Source organism: Centropristis striata, chromosome 15 (assembly GCF_030273125.1).
Source record: "Centropristis striata isolate RG_2023a ecotype Rhode Island chromosome 15, C.striata_1.0, whole genome shotgun sequence".
NCBI classification, from domain to species: Eukaryota; Metazoa; Chordata; class Actinopteri; order Perciformes; family Serranidae; genus Centropristis; species Centropristis striata.
Genome location: NC_081531.1, coordinates 13,694,942 through 13,713,058, shown reverse-complemented (window position 1 = coordinate 13,713,058; position 18,117 = coordinate 13,694,942). Strand labels below are relative to the sequence as shown.

Genomic DNA, 18,117 nt, shown 5'->3' with positions numbered 1-18,117 from the left:
CAGAGCATCACGTCTGCAAAACTCCTCACAGATGGCCAAAACACTGACCCACAGCAGACAGGAAATAAGAAACTTGGAGATGATTTTTTTGGCATTACTGTTTTATTAGAATACGGCATGAGAATCGCTGTTTATTAACTGTACATCATAGTGTAACCTAATAAATAAAAAGTAATCCACCAAATTTACTGTAGCAGACATTGATGATAAATGTATAAAAGACAGATACAAATAGATATACTTAAATACATTTTTTCTAAAATGCTTTGTTAAGAGCAACTACAGAATGACATTCAACCGAGCTGTATATTTCTCCTCTTTCCTTGTGTTCCTGTGCTTTTATAGTGATTGTCCAGACTCACCACGCTCACATTGTTGGCAGAGTTTTGAGGTCTCAGTGTCCTGTGATTACTTTCATGGGAACATCATTTGGCACAGCATGTACTGTCAACTGTGTCCTCAAGAACACTGACAGACGATTAAAGTTGCTTCAGTCAAGTAAATGTTGTAATTTGGTTAAAATTCAAATCACACAAGCAGTTTGAGTTGCTCCCTCCAAACCCTTAATAAGTAACAACAACATTAAACAAACTGTGTGTATGTGTGTGTGTGTGTGTGTGTGTGTGTGTGTGTGTGTGTTTGTGATTTTTTTGTCGCTTCCAAGAAGGTTCTGTCAAATATGGTAAGACATATTGATACCAAACGACTACTGTAGCAGCACTCAAGACAAAATGTCATGTGATTTTTTTAGATAAATGGAAGGAAAGAAGCTTCCTGAAAGGTAAAGCATATGTAATGGACTTAGTCCTCCCCCAAAATACGACCCCATGTGTCATTTGTACAACACCAGATTACAACCTATACAGGTGCATCTCAATAAATTAGAATATGATGGAAAAGTCCATTTCCAGTAGTTCAAGTCAAACAACCCCAACCAAGTATTGAGTGCATATAGATGGACATACTTTTCAGAGGCCAACATTTCCATATTAAACATACGTTTTAAAATTGGTCTTTTGTTTTATTAAAACAATTTTTGAGACACTGAATTTAAGGCCTTGTTTCATTCTGTGTGTAATGGATCTGTATAATGTGGTATTTACTGGATTACTGGAATTACTGACATATATAAACTTTCTATGATATTCAAATTTTTTGAGATGCACCTGTATTTACGTTTGGAGTTAGTGGTGCCCTTAGTGGCTGTAGTGACTGTTAATCAAGGTGAACGTGATGTAACATTGTGTAAAAGCTTAAGTTGATGTGAGGAAATAAAGTATAAAGCATCAAAAGGTCAAAGGTTAAACAGAAACAGGGCTTTCACCCAGGACACTGAGGTTCAAGTCAACAAAATTCGAAATGCCTTACCATATACTCTTTTTGCGCTAACCTTAGGGAAGTGGTTGCCTAAATGTAATTAAATTGGTAAGCCGCTATTTCTCTCCTGTCGATCGTATTTGAGGGTGGCAACAAACGACATATAAGGTCGCACCTGGAGGACTTGTTGAATGTACAGTATGAATAAGTCACTGTGATTCATTTTGAACATTATCAGCGATGTATGCGTCACTTTTTTAAAGGCACAATGAGTATGATTTTTTTTTTTTTTTTTTTTTTAAACAATACATAGAAAAACAATCCTCCTCAATAAGCCATCTCCCAGCCTTGTAATTCACAGGGCAATCAAACTTCTTCTGCTATGAAGTAAATTAAATAATTAGTGAGATGGTCAACAGCAGTTTTTCTTTATCTTTTGCTGTTTTGGGGACGTTTCTATGTCTGAGTCTGGCTTTTACTGTTATCAGAAACTCGTTAAGATTTGCTAAATTTTCCTGCCTGGACACAAATACTATGCCCTTTTTAGCTAATGATAGATCATTATATTCACTGGCTGATTAAATGTCACAAATAGGGGCAACTCTGAATGTTGTGTTTACAAAATGCAACAGACAAATCTTACTCATTGTGCCTTTTTTTAAATTCGGAACAAGACTCTTATTCCAAAAATTAAGACTGGCGATATTTTATATTTCTTATTGTCAACAAATCCTGTATAAGACTAAAACCAACAGTGCAGCAAAGAACTGATCTAGCTTGTTCCTCTGTGGCACATAAATGAGCCACATTGACTTCCTTCATTACAGTTAACATGAGCACTGGAGTTTATTTTGATTCAGTCCCACATACACTGCCCCACTGGTGCCGCAAATGTGTATTAAGAAATGCTATATTTACTGCTCTTTAAGGGACATTTCCTTAAAACTACCCAGCTTAGAAATATGATTTATATTTTAACATTATATTTTTAACCTGTTTTTAATTTTAACCTGGCTGAATTTCACAGACAGGATAGGGAGGTCAAAAATATCAACACATTGTTGGTTTTTAATCTTTTCACAGGATTTTATTGACACAAATTAAAATATAGAACTATGCTGGCCCTCTCCTATTGCTATTTGATTATTTTGATTCCTTCCAATTGAAATGCAGTTAAAACTATCATATATCATAATATCATATAGAAATTATTTGTGTAGTAATAGCAGTCATATTTACTAATCTGTGTTCTGAATTTAAGATATTTTTCCTGTTTAAGAAAGAAAATGAATCCTGCATATCAGTGGCGCAACTACTGTTGAATCTTCAGCTCGGGCTGAAGTGTGAATATGAGCTGTAAATCTTTTGACATAAATAGAAACTACTTTTTCTAAGCGAGTCCCACAGTTTTAATACCAGACGTCTCATAACCACCATTCACTACACGTGGAGCCGAGGTTTGACAAACATCACAGTTTGTTTCTGGCTCCAGAGTTTCTGTTTTTCTACGGATGTTAAAATCACACATTTGAACCATCACTTACGTACTAATAGCTCAAACTAATGAACATATGATAGCAAAGGCAGCACCAGCTGTGGAAAGGCTTCACTGTTTACAAATGTTGCTCATTTTACGTCTGTCCCTTCTGAAACTGTATGATTGTAGACGTACTGAGATGACTTCATTGTCTTTTCACTTCTGAAAAACTGAAATGTTGTCGTAGAGTCATTGTTGTCTCATCTGTCCCACTCACTGTTATTACATACACTGAGTAACACTGCATCAATATGTCTCATGAATCATATCACATTGCTGTTTTTAATTGCTTTTTGAACATGAGATTTCTAAATTCTACCTCGGATCAGAGAACAGTTGCTGTGCTTAAATGACTATAGTATAGATGCGGATGAGTAAGTAGTAAACTGTAAATAGGAATAAGGCGCTCCCTGCACACTAGAAAATACGACAGAACTAATTTTTTTGTCTATTTTTATCAAGAAAAAAAACATTGTGCCAGAAAGTGAAAATAAAGATGACAGTGCCTCATCATTTTCACGTGTCCTAATTAACTTTTAATTTGGCACAATGATTTTTTTTTCTCCAGATATTAACTTTTGGCATTAAATGTTGGAGCATGAAGCTCTTTGGAAAGCATGAACCTAGCATGTAGCATAAAATGCGTCCTTACAGCTGTGGACATACTTATTTTGAATGCACATTACAAGCACAGACCCTTGCGGTCAAACTTATGAATAATTCCTTGTTGTTGCTTTTTTTTTACACTGTGAATTTGACTTTTGGCAGAGGCTGGCACATCTCCATCCTGATTAGAAGTGCACACAAGTGTTATTCCCCTGACAGGCCTTCTGCATGTCTTACAGTGGAAGTCCTCTTGTATTATTTAACCTGTGTCTTACAGATTTATGTGCCTGTAACACAATCAAAGCAGTGGTTTGATATTAGAGGTGTCTATCATCTTAAACATATGGAATGATACCAAAACAATCCTGCCTTTAGTACATTTTCAAAGTCAAAGAATACAGACATAGCATTTTGTTTTCCAGCCCCTAAGTGTTTGGAGGTTCACAGTGAGTTGAGCGACTGGATCAGTAAGAGCAGCATGGCAAAACTCCAGCCCTTCAGAAATATATTGTTAATTCATATAATGGGTCAAAGGCAACACACCTGCTGCGTCCTCGCTCTCTGTTTCGTCTCAATCCTTCCAGACTTTGTCCAGTCCTCCGACAGCAGTATCTAGGTCAAAGTGATATAATCGAGTGGAGGCTTTTACATTCACATTATCACTCAGATTGGTCTTCTTGTTTTATCCAAGGTAGGACTGTAGAAAACCCAAGCCAGTGATGGGAGGGATACATGGAAAGAGGAGCTGTTGATGTCTCCATTTGTCCCTCTGTGTCTTTCTTACAGATACTTCCTTTTTACTTCTCCAGATATTCTGCCTGTTAGAAGCTCACCAAGGCGTAGACCATACTTCAGCAGGAAATAGACCACAGCAACAGATGGAAAAACAGGGAGAAAACAGTAACTGTGCTGCTTTTTGCAACTAAGTTCGTACCAGTGGTGGAATGTAACTAAGTACATTTAATCAAGGTACTTTGTTTGAGTATTTCCACATACAATCATGGAAAAATGATTAGACCACTGTTTTTCTTCAATTTCTTGTTCATTTTAATGCCTGGTACAATTAAAAGTAAAATAGTGTTTAATTTAAGAGCTGATATCTAGATATTTCCCATGGTTTTCTTGATAATAACCAATCATCATTATCATTACCATCATCATCCTCATTATCATTATCAAGAAAACCATGGAAAATGGTTCAATAACAAATGTACCTTCAGTTGTATCAGGCATTGAAAATGAACAATACAATGAAGAAAACAAGGGTGGTCTAATATTTTTTTCCATGACTCTATGTAACTTTATTCTTCTACTTCACTACAACAGCTTCAGTTACTTTTCAGGTCAAGATGAAAAAATAAGATCAATTTAAAATGAAGCATGTTTATAAATTAAACCACATACAAGTATATTGAGTAGTTAAAATGAGCCATACTTTGAGAAAAATTAAAATGCTGCTTACATAAATGCATCAATAATAATATGTTTAAACAATCTGACTGGGTCCATTCTGCACAACGATTATTCTTTACTCCACTACATTTAGCTGCCAGCTTTAGTTACTTTTCAGGTCAAGATTTAACATGAAAAACGTGATCAATTTAAAGTGATTGGACTTACCTAAGAGTATATTAAGTAGTTAATGTGAGCCGTATTATTACAAAGTTTAAATGTTGCTTAAATGCATCAATACAAATAATCTAATATTATATTTGGAATAGATAAAACAATCTGAGTGTGGTCAGTCTGCATCATGAGTACTTTTACTTTGATACTTTAAATACATTTTGATGCTACTTTTGTATTTTTACTTAAGTTTGAACTTTTACTTGTAGTGGAGTAATGTCACAATGTGATTTTATTATTTTTTACTGAAGTAAGGGATCTGAATTCTTCTTCCACCACTGGTTCGTACAACCAACAATTTCCAACAAATGTGAAAGGCATTTTTGAGATGTTATCATACCACAGAAAAGATTGTGAATTTGTTCTGACCTGTAGAGATAATAGAAGAAGGATAGCAGATAAAAGCCCAGCTTACACCAGGACTCCTTCTGGCAGTAGTTGAGGATGTCGGCGTTCATCACACTGACGGGATCATACATGACCTCTGACCCATCAGCTGGCCGATGGAAAAACCTGAAAAAGCAGAGAGATTTGGCTCACGCTTGCCGCGTCTCGACAGAAAGTTATCAGACATCTGTTATGGGACTGTACCTCCACAGATGGTAGAAGAGCAGTGGGATATTTAGGCCAAGTGTGACCCACTCTCCAGCACACATGAACATCAGGCAGAAGAGCCCGTGGATGGAGTACTCCGGTACCACCAACTAACCAGAAGAGACACAGGCAGGTCAGGTTATAGGTGTGCATATCATCACAGCAATCACACTTCAACACCTGCTGTGAAAACACTCCTGGGTGTATATTTGTGATATAACTACGATCTACGACACCAAAATCACACTGCGAGGCAAACACTTTCACATAGGAGGTGTTAATGTTACTCATGGCTCGCTGCTGTTACGAGTGCAGATATAGTCTCATACACATGTAGACTGGATTTGAGGTGTTAGTAGAAATCCATGTAGTTTGACATAGATGGATTAGGCTGCTCAGATAATAGGGTTGGAACAGTTCTATTAAAATATTCAACCTGTTGGGTTTGCTAGTCTCAGTTAGGGGCATGTAAGTATTGTACAGTTCATTGTAAGATTTCAGGGGTTGTGCAGAAAACACTTTTAAATTAAGTTACAGTGGGGAAAAGGCCTCCGGCCAATACAGGTGCATCTCTATACATTAGAATATCATGGAAAAGTCAATTTTTAGTAGTTCAAATCAAGTGAGTGCATAAAGATGGACATACTTTTCAGAGGCTAACATTTCCATATTAAACATACTTTTGAAAATGTGTCTTTTGTAATATTCAAATTTTTTTTGAGACACTGAATTTTAGGTCTTCATTAAATGTAAGCCTAATTATAATTAGAAGAAATAAAATATATTAAGACATGAAATGTTTCATTCTGTCTGTAATGAATCTATATAATGCGTTATTTCCACTTTTTGAATTGAATTACTGACATAAATAAACTTTTCTATGATATTCAAATTTATTGAGATGCACCTGTAAGCCCTTGAAACTTCTCAGTAAGCACGGATAAGGTGCTGAGTGCAGCTGTCTGTGTCTTTGAAATGGCAAATGGACAAGACAAAGTCCAGTTAGAGGACCATCCAGCATTGTTTTGACCTGCTGTAAGGGAGAATTACAGATTTAGTGTTAGCCATGACAATGATGAAAAAAGTGGTGGATAAAATGGATTTTAATACACAGCAACACAGTGATTCACAAACTTCATGAACAGACATGACAGGAAATGATCAATATGTGGTAATTTTTAACAGTAACAAAGATGCATTATTTGTTTGCACTAACTATATTAATTAGTTGCCTTGCCTTGCCCAACTGCAAAAGTTATACTTTTAAAAAAGGAAAGAAGAAGAAAATTTAAATTGGCGATGCTGAAGACCAAAAAGTGTGATATTGTTTGGAGCAGGGTAACCCTCTGGGCTGGGTTAGCTTGATAACGATGTCAGACTGACTAAGTGAAAACAAAATAGCAAAACAGCAAAAACCAGGTTACACTGTAAAAAATGTTTGTAGAAATTACAGTTAAACATTGTAGAATTGCATCAGAAATTGGGCGTAAAATCAAAAATTGTATGTCAACGTAGTAGACATTTAGTTACCTTAAATCAAGGAATAGTACAAAACTTAAACTGTAAAAATATAAAAAACATTTATGTAAAATTAATGGAGAAATAACAAAATGTCACATGAACACAATTACCCTAAAAATAACAGGATTATTCAGTCTAAAATTACAATTTTTGCTGATATTTACATTTAAATTTACAGAAGAAAAACCCACTCACCCATGTTTTTTACGGTGAAGTTCTGGCAACCACAGCTGCTGATATTTTACCGTAAATTAAACAGATTTTTTTTTTTTTTTACAGTGTAGGTTGATCATCTTTCTATTTGAAAATTGATTAGGAAACAGATGTTTTTTTTGCTGTTTCTTGCTCTGCATTGGTGTTCATTCTCATGGTTTTAGCCAAATAAGTCCATGTGGAAGGTATTATTTCTGCAGCTCTCTGCATGTTGCCCCCCATTTTTGCTCTACAGCAAATATATTATATGTGTCACCTAAGGTCTTTTTCTATTATAAAGTGGTGGAGTGGGTATGTATCAATGCCACTTAAGTTCCTTTGAGTGTACCACTGTTGAAAATAACAAAAGTCAACAGCAAACATCTGTGAATCAAACCTCTTAACAATTAACCATTTTCCTCTTTTGGAACCTAATAGACTCGATTCCCATGACAGCTATTTTTAACTACCGTAAAACATTCTTTCACAGATGTAAAATAGATAATAGCTCAAATTGTAATTCCCAGAGCTTGTCTTGTAAGGTTATACTGTACTCTGCATGAATATATGGGCCTCAGTAGTACAGTTGGCATGCTGCCGTCCCTATTAAATTCATGCTCCTGTTGTATTGTGCTTATTTATCGATGTAATAACTTGAGCTAACTTGAAGTCTTATGTTGTACTTGATGCTGTTACAGCATTTTCCAGCATGTTCAAAATGGCCTCAATAGCGTGTTGCATTTAATTTCAGGGACATTAAGCTCTCTTTATGAAAAAAAAAAAAAATACACATCACAACACCTACTTGGAGGTATAACTGTTCTCCATTCTGTGTGTCTGCAGGGCTGTGGGGATGGGCTGCATGTGAAATGAATCAGTGTGCGTCATGGTCCCTCACAATGGTTAGAAAGACAAATGGACACGGTTGTCTGAAGCCCCTCTGATCTAGTCATCCACCAGCAGCAGGTAAACAAAAATTATTACTCACTCTGCGCAGTAGGTTGCAGATTCTTTCAATGTTGAGAATCCTTTCCCTCTGTGGATATAAAGACATATTTATTCATCCTATTCACTAATCATGAAAAGTATCTCAAGGCAGAGATAAAACATGCTTTCGAGATTCAGAGAATTGGGTTTTCAGCTGATAACATTTTTATACATTTCAGTGACACATCAATAAAATGCAAAAACTAGAATGAAAAGGGTTTCAAATATATATATATATAGATTCCTACTTACATACAGTCATGGAAGAAATGATTAGACCACTCTTTTTCTTCAATTTATTGTTCATTTTACTGCCTGGTATAACTTAAGGTACTTTTGTTTGGACAATTATAATGAAAACAACAAAATTAGCTCATAAAAGTTTAATTTAAGAGCTGATATCTAGCCTTTTTTTTTCTTGATAATGCTTTTGGTTATTGTACCAGACATTAAAATGAACAATAAATTGAAGTAAGCAATGGTCTAGTATTTTTTTTTCCATGACTGTAAATATACAAAAAATGAGGTAGTAAACTAAATGTTATGGCTGTGGTAAAGTACTGTGTGGTAAGTCCACACAGCTCACTAAGGAAATAGACTTAACAACTAGATTCAACATATATTTATCTTCTATTCGCATTTCAGACATTTACCACAGTAATCATCATTTTTGCACAGTTTTTATTTTCATCATCTCTGTAAGTCACTTGCTGTTAACCTGTGCACATTCTATACTTTATATTATCTGCTCCTTTTTTAAGTTGTTTTTCATATGGTTTCTCATAAAGTTGGAATAAAAAATATTTTTTACCGCTTTCCATGAAACAATTGTGACGATGTGATTTATTATTGACAGATAAAGTTTATATCTTCTCAAAACTTAATAATCAAACATATCACAATGAAAATTAAATCACAATTAACAGAGAATTGTGTCTGAAAACAATGATTCCAGCTTTATGTGCAACCGTGTATTATTCACAGTAGTCATTGTTCCTGCACAGTTTGACCTTTTTAAACACCTCATGTTTGCAATTAGCATAAGAACTCTATTGTAGTGGCAGCTCTCTGTAGTGGTGGATAGATTATCACTTGACTGCTGTGTTGTTATTCTTATATTTCTGATTCTTGTTACTGAGTGTATATCAGTGTTTTGTATGTGACCTTTAAGATGCTGGGTGCCTAAATATCCCTCAGGATCAGAAGAGTTTCTATTTATTATAACTATTTATTACAGATGCTCAATTATGGAATAAATGATTAAATCATGATTTCAAGTCATGATTATTTTGGTCAGTACTGAGATCAAAATGATTTTAAGTGAATTCTCACTGACATTAGAAACATCATAAATCTATAAAACTTTAAAAAAATAAATATATATATATTTAACATAAGAAATTACTTTAACTTGAAAGAAGATTTAATTTGCAAAAACAGATAAAAGCCATTTTAAAATAAATAAACCAACATAATTTTGACTTGATTGTACAATAGAAAGTATATAATTTAGTGAACATTTGAGATGTAACAGTCCAACAGACCAAACAGTCATTTGATTATTTTCCCTGGACTGCAATGGGGGGAAAAAAACATGATTTAGGAAAATAAATCAAAATGGAGATATCTGTTAATGCAAATGAACTCTCCAAATATAATTCCAAAAAAAAAAATGTAAAAAAGAAATAATAGAAAGAAATACAAATAATATATAAATATCAAAAGATAACAATTGTTAACAATTAACAATTATAAATTGTATAACAAATCTCAATTATCTTGGTTTTTCTAGCCTCAAAAATTTAAATTGATTTAGGGCCATCTGTCTGTCTGTTCATCTTAATCTAATCTAAGACAGCAGGACATCTGAAGCGATAAGCACGGTGATGTTTGGAGGAGACATTATGCACCTCAGTGACAGTCCTATTCTCCTGGGAGCCATGAGACACGGCTCAATGATCAGTTTTAAAAAATGAAAGCCATCCATCTTCTGCTCAGCGGCAACTACGGGGCTTTTATGGTGATGTTTTATTTAAGTGTCCATTGATTGGCTAGCAGGGCACACAAGGTGTCAGCTGTTGTTCAGCCACTTAGGTTAATCTGCGTCCATCAGCAGGCAAAGAGAGCAGCAAAACAAACATACCTATACCACAATGATTGTTAATTTATTCTACTTCAGGAATTTAGTGAAACAAAGCCGCATGTATTTGCTACATGTTTAGCATGTGTGAACCACACCGCTGTTGGTCTCCTCTGTATTTAATAAGGCCTCCTGGAATGGCTCATTTTGTGACATATTGAGGCATCTGTCTCTGTAACTGCATGATGGCTTCCAGTATTGACGCCCCTGTGATGTCCGTTCCCTTCAGCTCATACCTTTTATGATTCTGTGGACATAAATTCAAACTCCCCCGGTGACCTGAAAGTGGATTTTGCCCTGAATCTGAAACATCCAGCCTCCGAGCCAGACAGCATCACTGTTCATGTGCAGTTGTTGGTTTTGTCCTTTTTGCCTGCTTTGTGCACCTCCTCCCTCAATGATGCTGAGCTTTAATATGTAAAAATCATTGTGTTAAACCTGCCAGCTAAGCTAATCTGCATTTAATCGTTTGTAATAGCACTTATAAATTGTTGACCTGCAGTAACTCTGTTTAGATTTTACAGCCCGGAGCCTCCCCGGGATGCTCTAATTAGAGTCAGGTCATCCACTGCACTATGAATTTTTAATTGTTCCAACAAGAGAAACGCAACCAAAGACAGTGATCACAGGCAAGGGGGCATTTCATCATATACAGAACAAATATATTGAAGACGGATGTCAAAAATACTTAGTAATCTTATCAAGAAGCAGGTAAGAATAAAATAATTGATTTCCTGAGTTGTTGTTATTTGGCCTAACCTTAGATAAGTGGTTTTGCGGCGTAGTCGTTTTAACCAAACGTTTGGCCATTGAATGGACTGATAACAGCCTGCTCCACCTACCAGCAGGTGGAGCAGGCCCCTACCTGCCATACTTGTGGGCTGATTACAGCTGATAACGCCCATTCAATCGTCTGATAACATTCGAAACGGGTGATTTTACTCCAGCCACGAACATTATCAAACGCTTGAAATTAGAAAATGTCAAGAGCTTGACTTCTGTAATTTGCTATTTAATGGAGAGAGGCTTAATATTGTGGTCACTTGACATGCCACTGCTCTTTTTAAGGCCTTTAAAGAGGAAATTATACCACTTTTTGTTTCCCTTTAGGACCCTTTAGGCTGTGATTAATGGCTGTGCACATACACCTGATCAGGAAACACACGTTTAAGTCTCTTCCATTATGTACCTCTCACTGACAAATATTTACTGCTTTTGTCTTGTCTTGCAAACGACAGCAGTAGAATGAGCGTCCCTCTCTGCTAACATCAGAAATAATTGCTGTTTATTTTCCGAGGCTGTTGCCATGTATGTCTTCTTCTGTTTGTGCAGTTTATTGATTTTGGGAGATGCTGGCAGCATCACATCCTAGCAGATTATGTTCTTTCTGAACACATCTGACACGTTGACAACTATAGGTTGTTAGTCATAGATTGAAAAAAAAAAAAACACCTGTCCAATGTGGTGCAATCCAATACAGTTGCCTTGATACAAATTCTGCTGCCAGGAAGCTCGTAATGTTCAATATTTTTCCCCTCTTCGTGTTCGTCTGAGGTGGGAAAATAACACATCCACTTAGAACTGATTATTCACATCAGTATTTATTTCAGAGCAACTGTTTTCGGTTGCATTATATTTTACAGGTGTTGCGGTTATTGTGTCCACCCCCCTGAAGCTGGCGTGCCTCCACACTCCCACAGTCTGCTTTCACAGTTTCCTCTCCCACTCCTCATCACTCTCACTTTGCAGTTCAGATGCAGGTTCACATGATTGCTAGAACATTAGTTAACTTGTGAAAAAGACATTCACAGCTGCTGGTAACTTGCTAAATGAATAATGGCCGTCATTACTGACTCATGATGATGTTGTTGAGACAGATTTTCAGATGTAACTTTAGTGAATATAAGTTGGTTGTTGTTACAGTGAAGTTAAATTAGGGATGCATGATATTTAAAAATGATTTGCCAGTAATGGAAAATGTATATTACAAGAGTTGAAAATTAGCAAAGGCTATAAACTCTCTGTCCAGCACATCAGCTGCATACTTTACTGCGTATTGTAACTATGTTAAACTGTATCATTTAAATAAATTCTAATCTATTCTTCTGATTGATAGCTGATAAAAAGAGCCAATAATATTAGGCCAAATGGCTTTCACTGACTTAACAAGCACAGCATTGACAGACATTGGTATGCATTTCCAAAGCTGCTTTGTAATCTGCCAAATTACAACCTCTTGGTTGGTTTCAACAACACTTTATAATACGTTTGTAATAAGCGGCATCCTCGAGTCGTTGTACTTATTGTTTATAACGTCAAGGTGAAAGTGACGTTACAGAGTGTGAAAGGGGGGAAGTGAGGAAATGGGGTATAAAACATGTACATAACTACCTCATTTTGGTAGTTATGTACATTTTTTAAAACTTTTTTAGCAGTTTTTATAACACCTAACCATGTACTTTTTTACCCTAAACTCATGGAAGTGGTTTTGTTGCTTGAACATAATGAAAACTGTGGCAATCTCACAATGCTGACCATTACGCTTATGGAGGACGAGTTCATCTCCTGCAACTAGTACGGGTGCTATTTTTGAATACACCCCTGTGGGTCGTGTCTTAGAGTCTGAACAAAGGATATATGAGGTGATGCAGTTTGGAGCACTTGTTGGTCAATAAAACAGCTAAAAAGAAAAAGCAGACCAAGTGCTGCAAGCTGACTAGAGAGCCAGACATGTCCTTGCTGGTGTGGACATTTTTCACACTTTCAGAGTAAGATAAAATTATTGCATAAGCCTTTGACATGTCTCATTTGACAGATTATGTCAAAGCATCATTTGTGATATCAGTTAGATTTGATTAGGTCAGAAATATAGAATATAAAATCATCCATCTTTGCTCACTACAGTTTATGAACTTCTTTTTAAAATACAAAAATGTAAAACTAACGCTTATCTTATCAGCATCAGCCAGGAGAAGCAGGTCATTAATATTGGCTGAAAAAAATCCATATTATGTGTCCCTAAAATCCATATTATGCATCCCTAAATTAAACCTTGTGCTGTCCCTTCATTGTGGCCACAGCACCCTATCTCAGTGTATAACTGGCTTAATTAGCATCAATCTCTATAATTGATTAGGCCAACAAGCCTCTGTCTTTAAGGAAGGTTGATTGTGACAATCTGCATAGAAATGAGTGTTAAAGGCAAACACTGCTTGGGTGCGAGTGTTGCAATCATGTGGAAGCTTGGTTTAGTAGGAATTATCTTCAAAGTAGTGCATATATTTGTTGACTAAATGTAGCTGAATAAAACATTTGAAATATTTCATTCCAAAATCACTAAACCTTCATTTCCATAAAATGATTTGGTTGCTTTCCCAGTATGCTAACAGACACAAACTTCACTGTGCTGTGGGTTTCTTGTAAATAAAGTCTGTTTACATGGAGTTCATTAACTCCGCTTTGGAAATTCATAATGTTGAAATTTAGGGTCATATGCATATTTTTTTGGAGTGAAACCCTCCATTTGTTCTCAGTATTTATGTGTAGATCACTGAAAGCTCCTCTTGGAACTGAAAAGAAGGGATTTCTGTGTGCACACCAGGGTTTGATCATTCTTGAAAGAAGAGAAGCAGCAGGGTTCTTACCGCTCTGGTGGGATTGCTCTGATCAATGGGGTTTTTGAAGTCTGTGCGGAGCTCATCAAATGCAATGATCTGAAAAAAAATAACAGACGTGAGTTTGTTTTCAATTAGTCACCTTTAGAGCACTAATGAATGCACATGCTGTAACTGTAATGTACGTATATTGTTGGTATCTTTTCAACACTCAGTCTCAGTCTGTTGTACAATAGTGGTGTAACCATCCTGGAACAGTTTACTGTATTGCACACCCACTACATCTTGTACAGCTGCAGCCACATCGTTCACTTTGCTAGAGCACACATGGTGATTAGATGGTGAAAGTGTACATATATAATTGCTTACAGCCTTGACACTGTGTATGAGCTCCTTCACAGCTCATGTGTAATTACTGTATGGGGTCTCTTAGTATTTAAAGAGCTAAATTATGAGTTAAATTCTCCCTGTGTTGTCACAAAGTCGGTTTGGATAAGAAGCTTTTTCCTGTGTTTCATCTCCTGCAAAATGATATACCAGCATCTTTTAATTATGCCTCATAATAAAGTTCACATTAGAAACTATAGATTAACCACTGAGACATAAACAGCTGTCAAAGGAACTCATTTCCACTGCAATTAGCATTTATTAGATTTGTTTAAATGCCAGGTGTTTTTTTTTTCATGTTTGAAATGCAAAACTTAAAAAGGAGGGTTTGTTGAGTTTGTATTTAGGACGAGGTCTGTTGCACAATTTGTTTTGTTTTTCAGTAAAACATCTAAATATATTAAATCGAGGTCACCGTAGAGAAAATAATGTCGTTGTTTGGGTACCACACTGATAGCTCTCTAACTGCTCCCTGTGAGGTGAGTATGAGTGATAATTTTTTCTCCCCAGCTTCCTGATTAATAGCTCTATAGAAATACTAATAATTCTCAGTGTAAAGGCCACCCGCTGCTCTTATCATCAGTTCAGCTTTTTAAACGGTAAAACGTTTCTTTGTCGGCTCATTAAAAGCAATAAAAAGCAGATATTATTTGCGGATAGGGGAGCATCTGATTTGTGTCAAAAATCACTGAGAATATGAAAACAGACCTCTTTGCAACAGAAACCCCCCCATACGAGGCTATAAGGCTCTCCCTCATCCTCCTTCACACTGAGCTCTGTTGTAAACAGATGCAGTTTCCATGGCGACATGGTGAGCCCCTCAGCGGGCTCCATGGTTACTATAGCAGTGAAGGAGCGTTCTGATTGGTCGAGAGCCACATAGATTTGGGGTGCTGGGGGAAGGGGCGGACATAATCATAGTTTGATAAGCGTTTCAATCACATGGTTGAATGCTGAGCCAGACACACGCATCTCTCACACACAGACACACTGACTGACTCATATGGAGTCTCACCCACTTAGTCAATTGGTACGTTAGTCATTTCAAGTCTTATGTTCATAATGATGAGTTTTGTGTTTCACATGATTCCTGCCTCCAGTGTTGAAGGTGAGAGATCAAAGCTTTGGTGTTTGTTGAGTCTGCACTTGTGTAAACCAGCGAGCCGAGTGCACCGCTGTCCAGCCGGATCTTTGCAAATTCCACTCAGAGTGCCGCGGGCAGACAGATTCAGAAACAGTCTGGCAGTGAGGTTTATGATCTTTGTGTTTTGCCGCCTCCCTGTATTCATTTCGTGCTGTTTGCAGAAGCCTGAACACCTTGTTTGAAGAACTGTTTTTTATGTCAGTTCTCTGGGATCACAGGTTGATTTACTGTAGAGGGATGTCTTTTTGTTGCATGTGTCAGGGTCAGACGAGCTGCAGATAATCATGCCACTAATAAACCATCTACGTATGCAGGTCACTTTATGGAAATAGATGAAAAATACACCAATAAATTCAGACTTGTTTTTCAGGTTCTCCTGCATCTCTGTGCTCTATTTCAACTAATTATGTCTTTGCTGGTAGGAGTTTGAAATTAAAGGGAACAATGTGTCATTCGGTGGCTTTTAAGAGGCAATTCAAAATGCCAGTCACATATAGGTATAATTACACTGTGATTAAGCTGACACATTTATGCATGCCATTACCTCCAGAGTACCTGAGCGAGGTCTCTCTCTCTCTCTCTGTGTGTGTGTGTGTGTGTGTGTGTGTTCCTGTCAGTGCTGTACAACCGTGTGTAGGTGGATGTGTTTGTCTGCCTGCGTGGGACGGAGCGTGGAGGTTCGCAGGCCCTACATGTGCCCTATTTTAGTTTCAGTGTGTTTGTGCTCCAGTGTGCACAGTGCTACTCACCTGCCATATGACGAAGAAGATGAGAGCGGCGCACAGCACCAAGGTGAGCATGTAGCAGAAGGCCGCAAAGGTGAATGCCATGGCTGACCCGGCCAGCCTGCTGACGAGATGGGTCGAGAGAGAGAGAGGGAAGAATCCCTGCCTCTATCTCTCTCTCTGGGTATTGCTACCTCCTTTTAGTGGAGGTTATTGTCTGTTCTCGCCCTCTGAAGCGGGCTGAGTCTGTGCCGTCCAGGTGGGTAGAGCACTCAGTTTTAGCAACAATCAATAATCAGCTTGGCTTCCACTCAAGTCTTTGTCTCTTTTTGTATATCTGAGAGCAGGACGACCCCTGCCTCGCTTTGATTCAGGAAGCACTTAAATGTCTGTTCACAGCCACAGTTGTGTCTGTCGTTGGCCTGATGCTCCTTTTTTCAGTCTCTGACAGGCAAGATGTCTGTCTCCTCCTCCTCCTCCATGTAGTTTCTCTTTAGACAAAGCCTACACATTTTTTTTTCCACACAGTAACACAAGCCACAAAGTGTCCGACTGACACGCTGACAACAGAAACACAGGATTCTCGTCGATACGAAGCACAGCACTGAGTTTAATAAACAGTGAGGATTATTGATAAGAGGGTTATGGCTTGTGATAGTTTAACACTTTGTCGTATGGCTTTCACTTCATCTGTTGCTCTAAATCAAGAACATCATTAATGGAGTATATATCTAAACCTCATATAACAAATATAACTGTAAACAGCCATAGTTTGCAGATTAGGTGGGAGTTATAATCTACACAGACAGTCTTATTTTATTACTACGTTTATGAGAAATGATTTGCCACCACATGATTCTGATCATTTAAAGATGCATGGCATTGCTTTGCACATTAGTTTTATTCTGACAAAGCAAATTACTGGTGCTTTTGCAATAAAATAATACAGTATGAAATAGTCAAATAGAAATATATCAGTGAGGCAGTAAATATTGGAATTTCAAATGAAACAACTATTTACCATTACAATGCCACTATCACACATCCAAGAGGATTTACAAATACAACATCAGATATTGATGATAGCTTGATTTTTTAGCATGGGTCAATATCTTGACCAATTTTAATATCGAGTAGAGAATACCTGTGTCTGGTTGGAGACGTGTCTGCCACTGAACAGTCCACTCTTTCCTCGTCTCTGTCAATTTGGGTCGACACCATGTCAGAATTCTCTGCTCTGCATCTTTCTCTCAGACGCATCCCTCAGATTTCTCCCAAAAAAAACAACAAAAGAAAAACATTGAGCTCTGTTTTTGTCACGAGAAAAGGGTAAATTATAAAATTCTGGGCAGGGGGAAAATTTAACCAGAAACCTGCAGAACATCTACATGTTGAGTCGCATTTAGTCTGACTTACAAATCTCTTCTGTTCTTAAGCAAAAATCTCCACAGCCTCAGAGGTCATAAGTTAGTTAGTCCACCTTTCTATTGTCTCCCCTTTCCTTAATTGTCTTTCTGTGTCCTCTTTCTTTTCATTTCTTCCAGAGATTTTGAAAACAGACCTGAATGTGTTTCCTGAGTCTACTGTCTCTGCCTGTCTCTTCCTCTGTTTCTTAGACTGCGAGAGAAATTTCTATCACGCTTGATGTTATAACGGTCAACCAATAGCATCGCTCTGTCTCCCTCCCTCTCTTATTTGCTCCCTCCTTTCTCTCTCTCCTCCTCCTC

General features: G+C 37.1%; 1 protein-coding gene across 1 annotated transcript; it reads right to left on the bottom strand.

Moving 5' to 3' along the window:
* Window positions 1-210: 210 nt before the first annotated feature.
* Window positions 211-17,986, bottom strand: cnih2 (cornichon family AMPA receptor auxiliary protein 2). Its single transcript, XM_059351874.1, has 7 exons — window positions 17,535-17,986; window positions 16,415-16,950; window positions 14,165-14,233; window positions 8,382-8,429; window positions 5,678-5,790; window positions 5,456-5,599; window positions 211-4,309 (listed from the first exon to the last, which is right to left on the bottom strand). Exons 2-7 carry the CDS (start codon window positions 16,493-16,495, stop codon window positions 4,282-4,284), a joined length of 483 nt encoding a protein of 160 aa, XP_059207857.1. The 5' UTR covers window positions 16,496-16,950; window positions 17,535-17,986; the 3' UTR covers window positions 211-4,281.
* Between the last annotated feature and the right edge of the window lie 131 nt (window positions 17,987-18,117).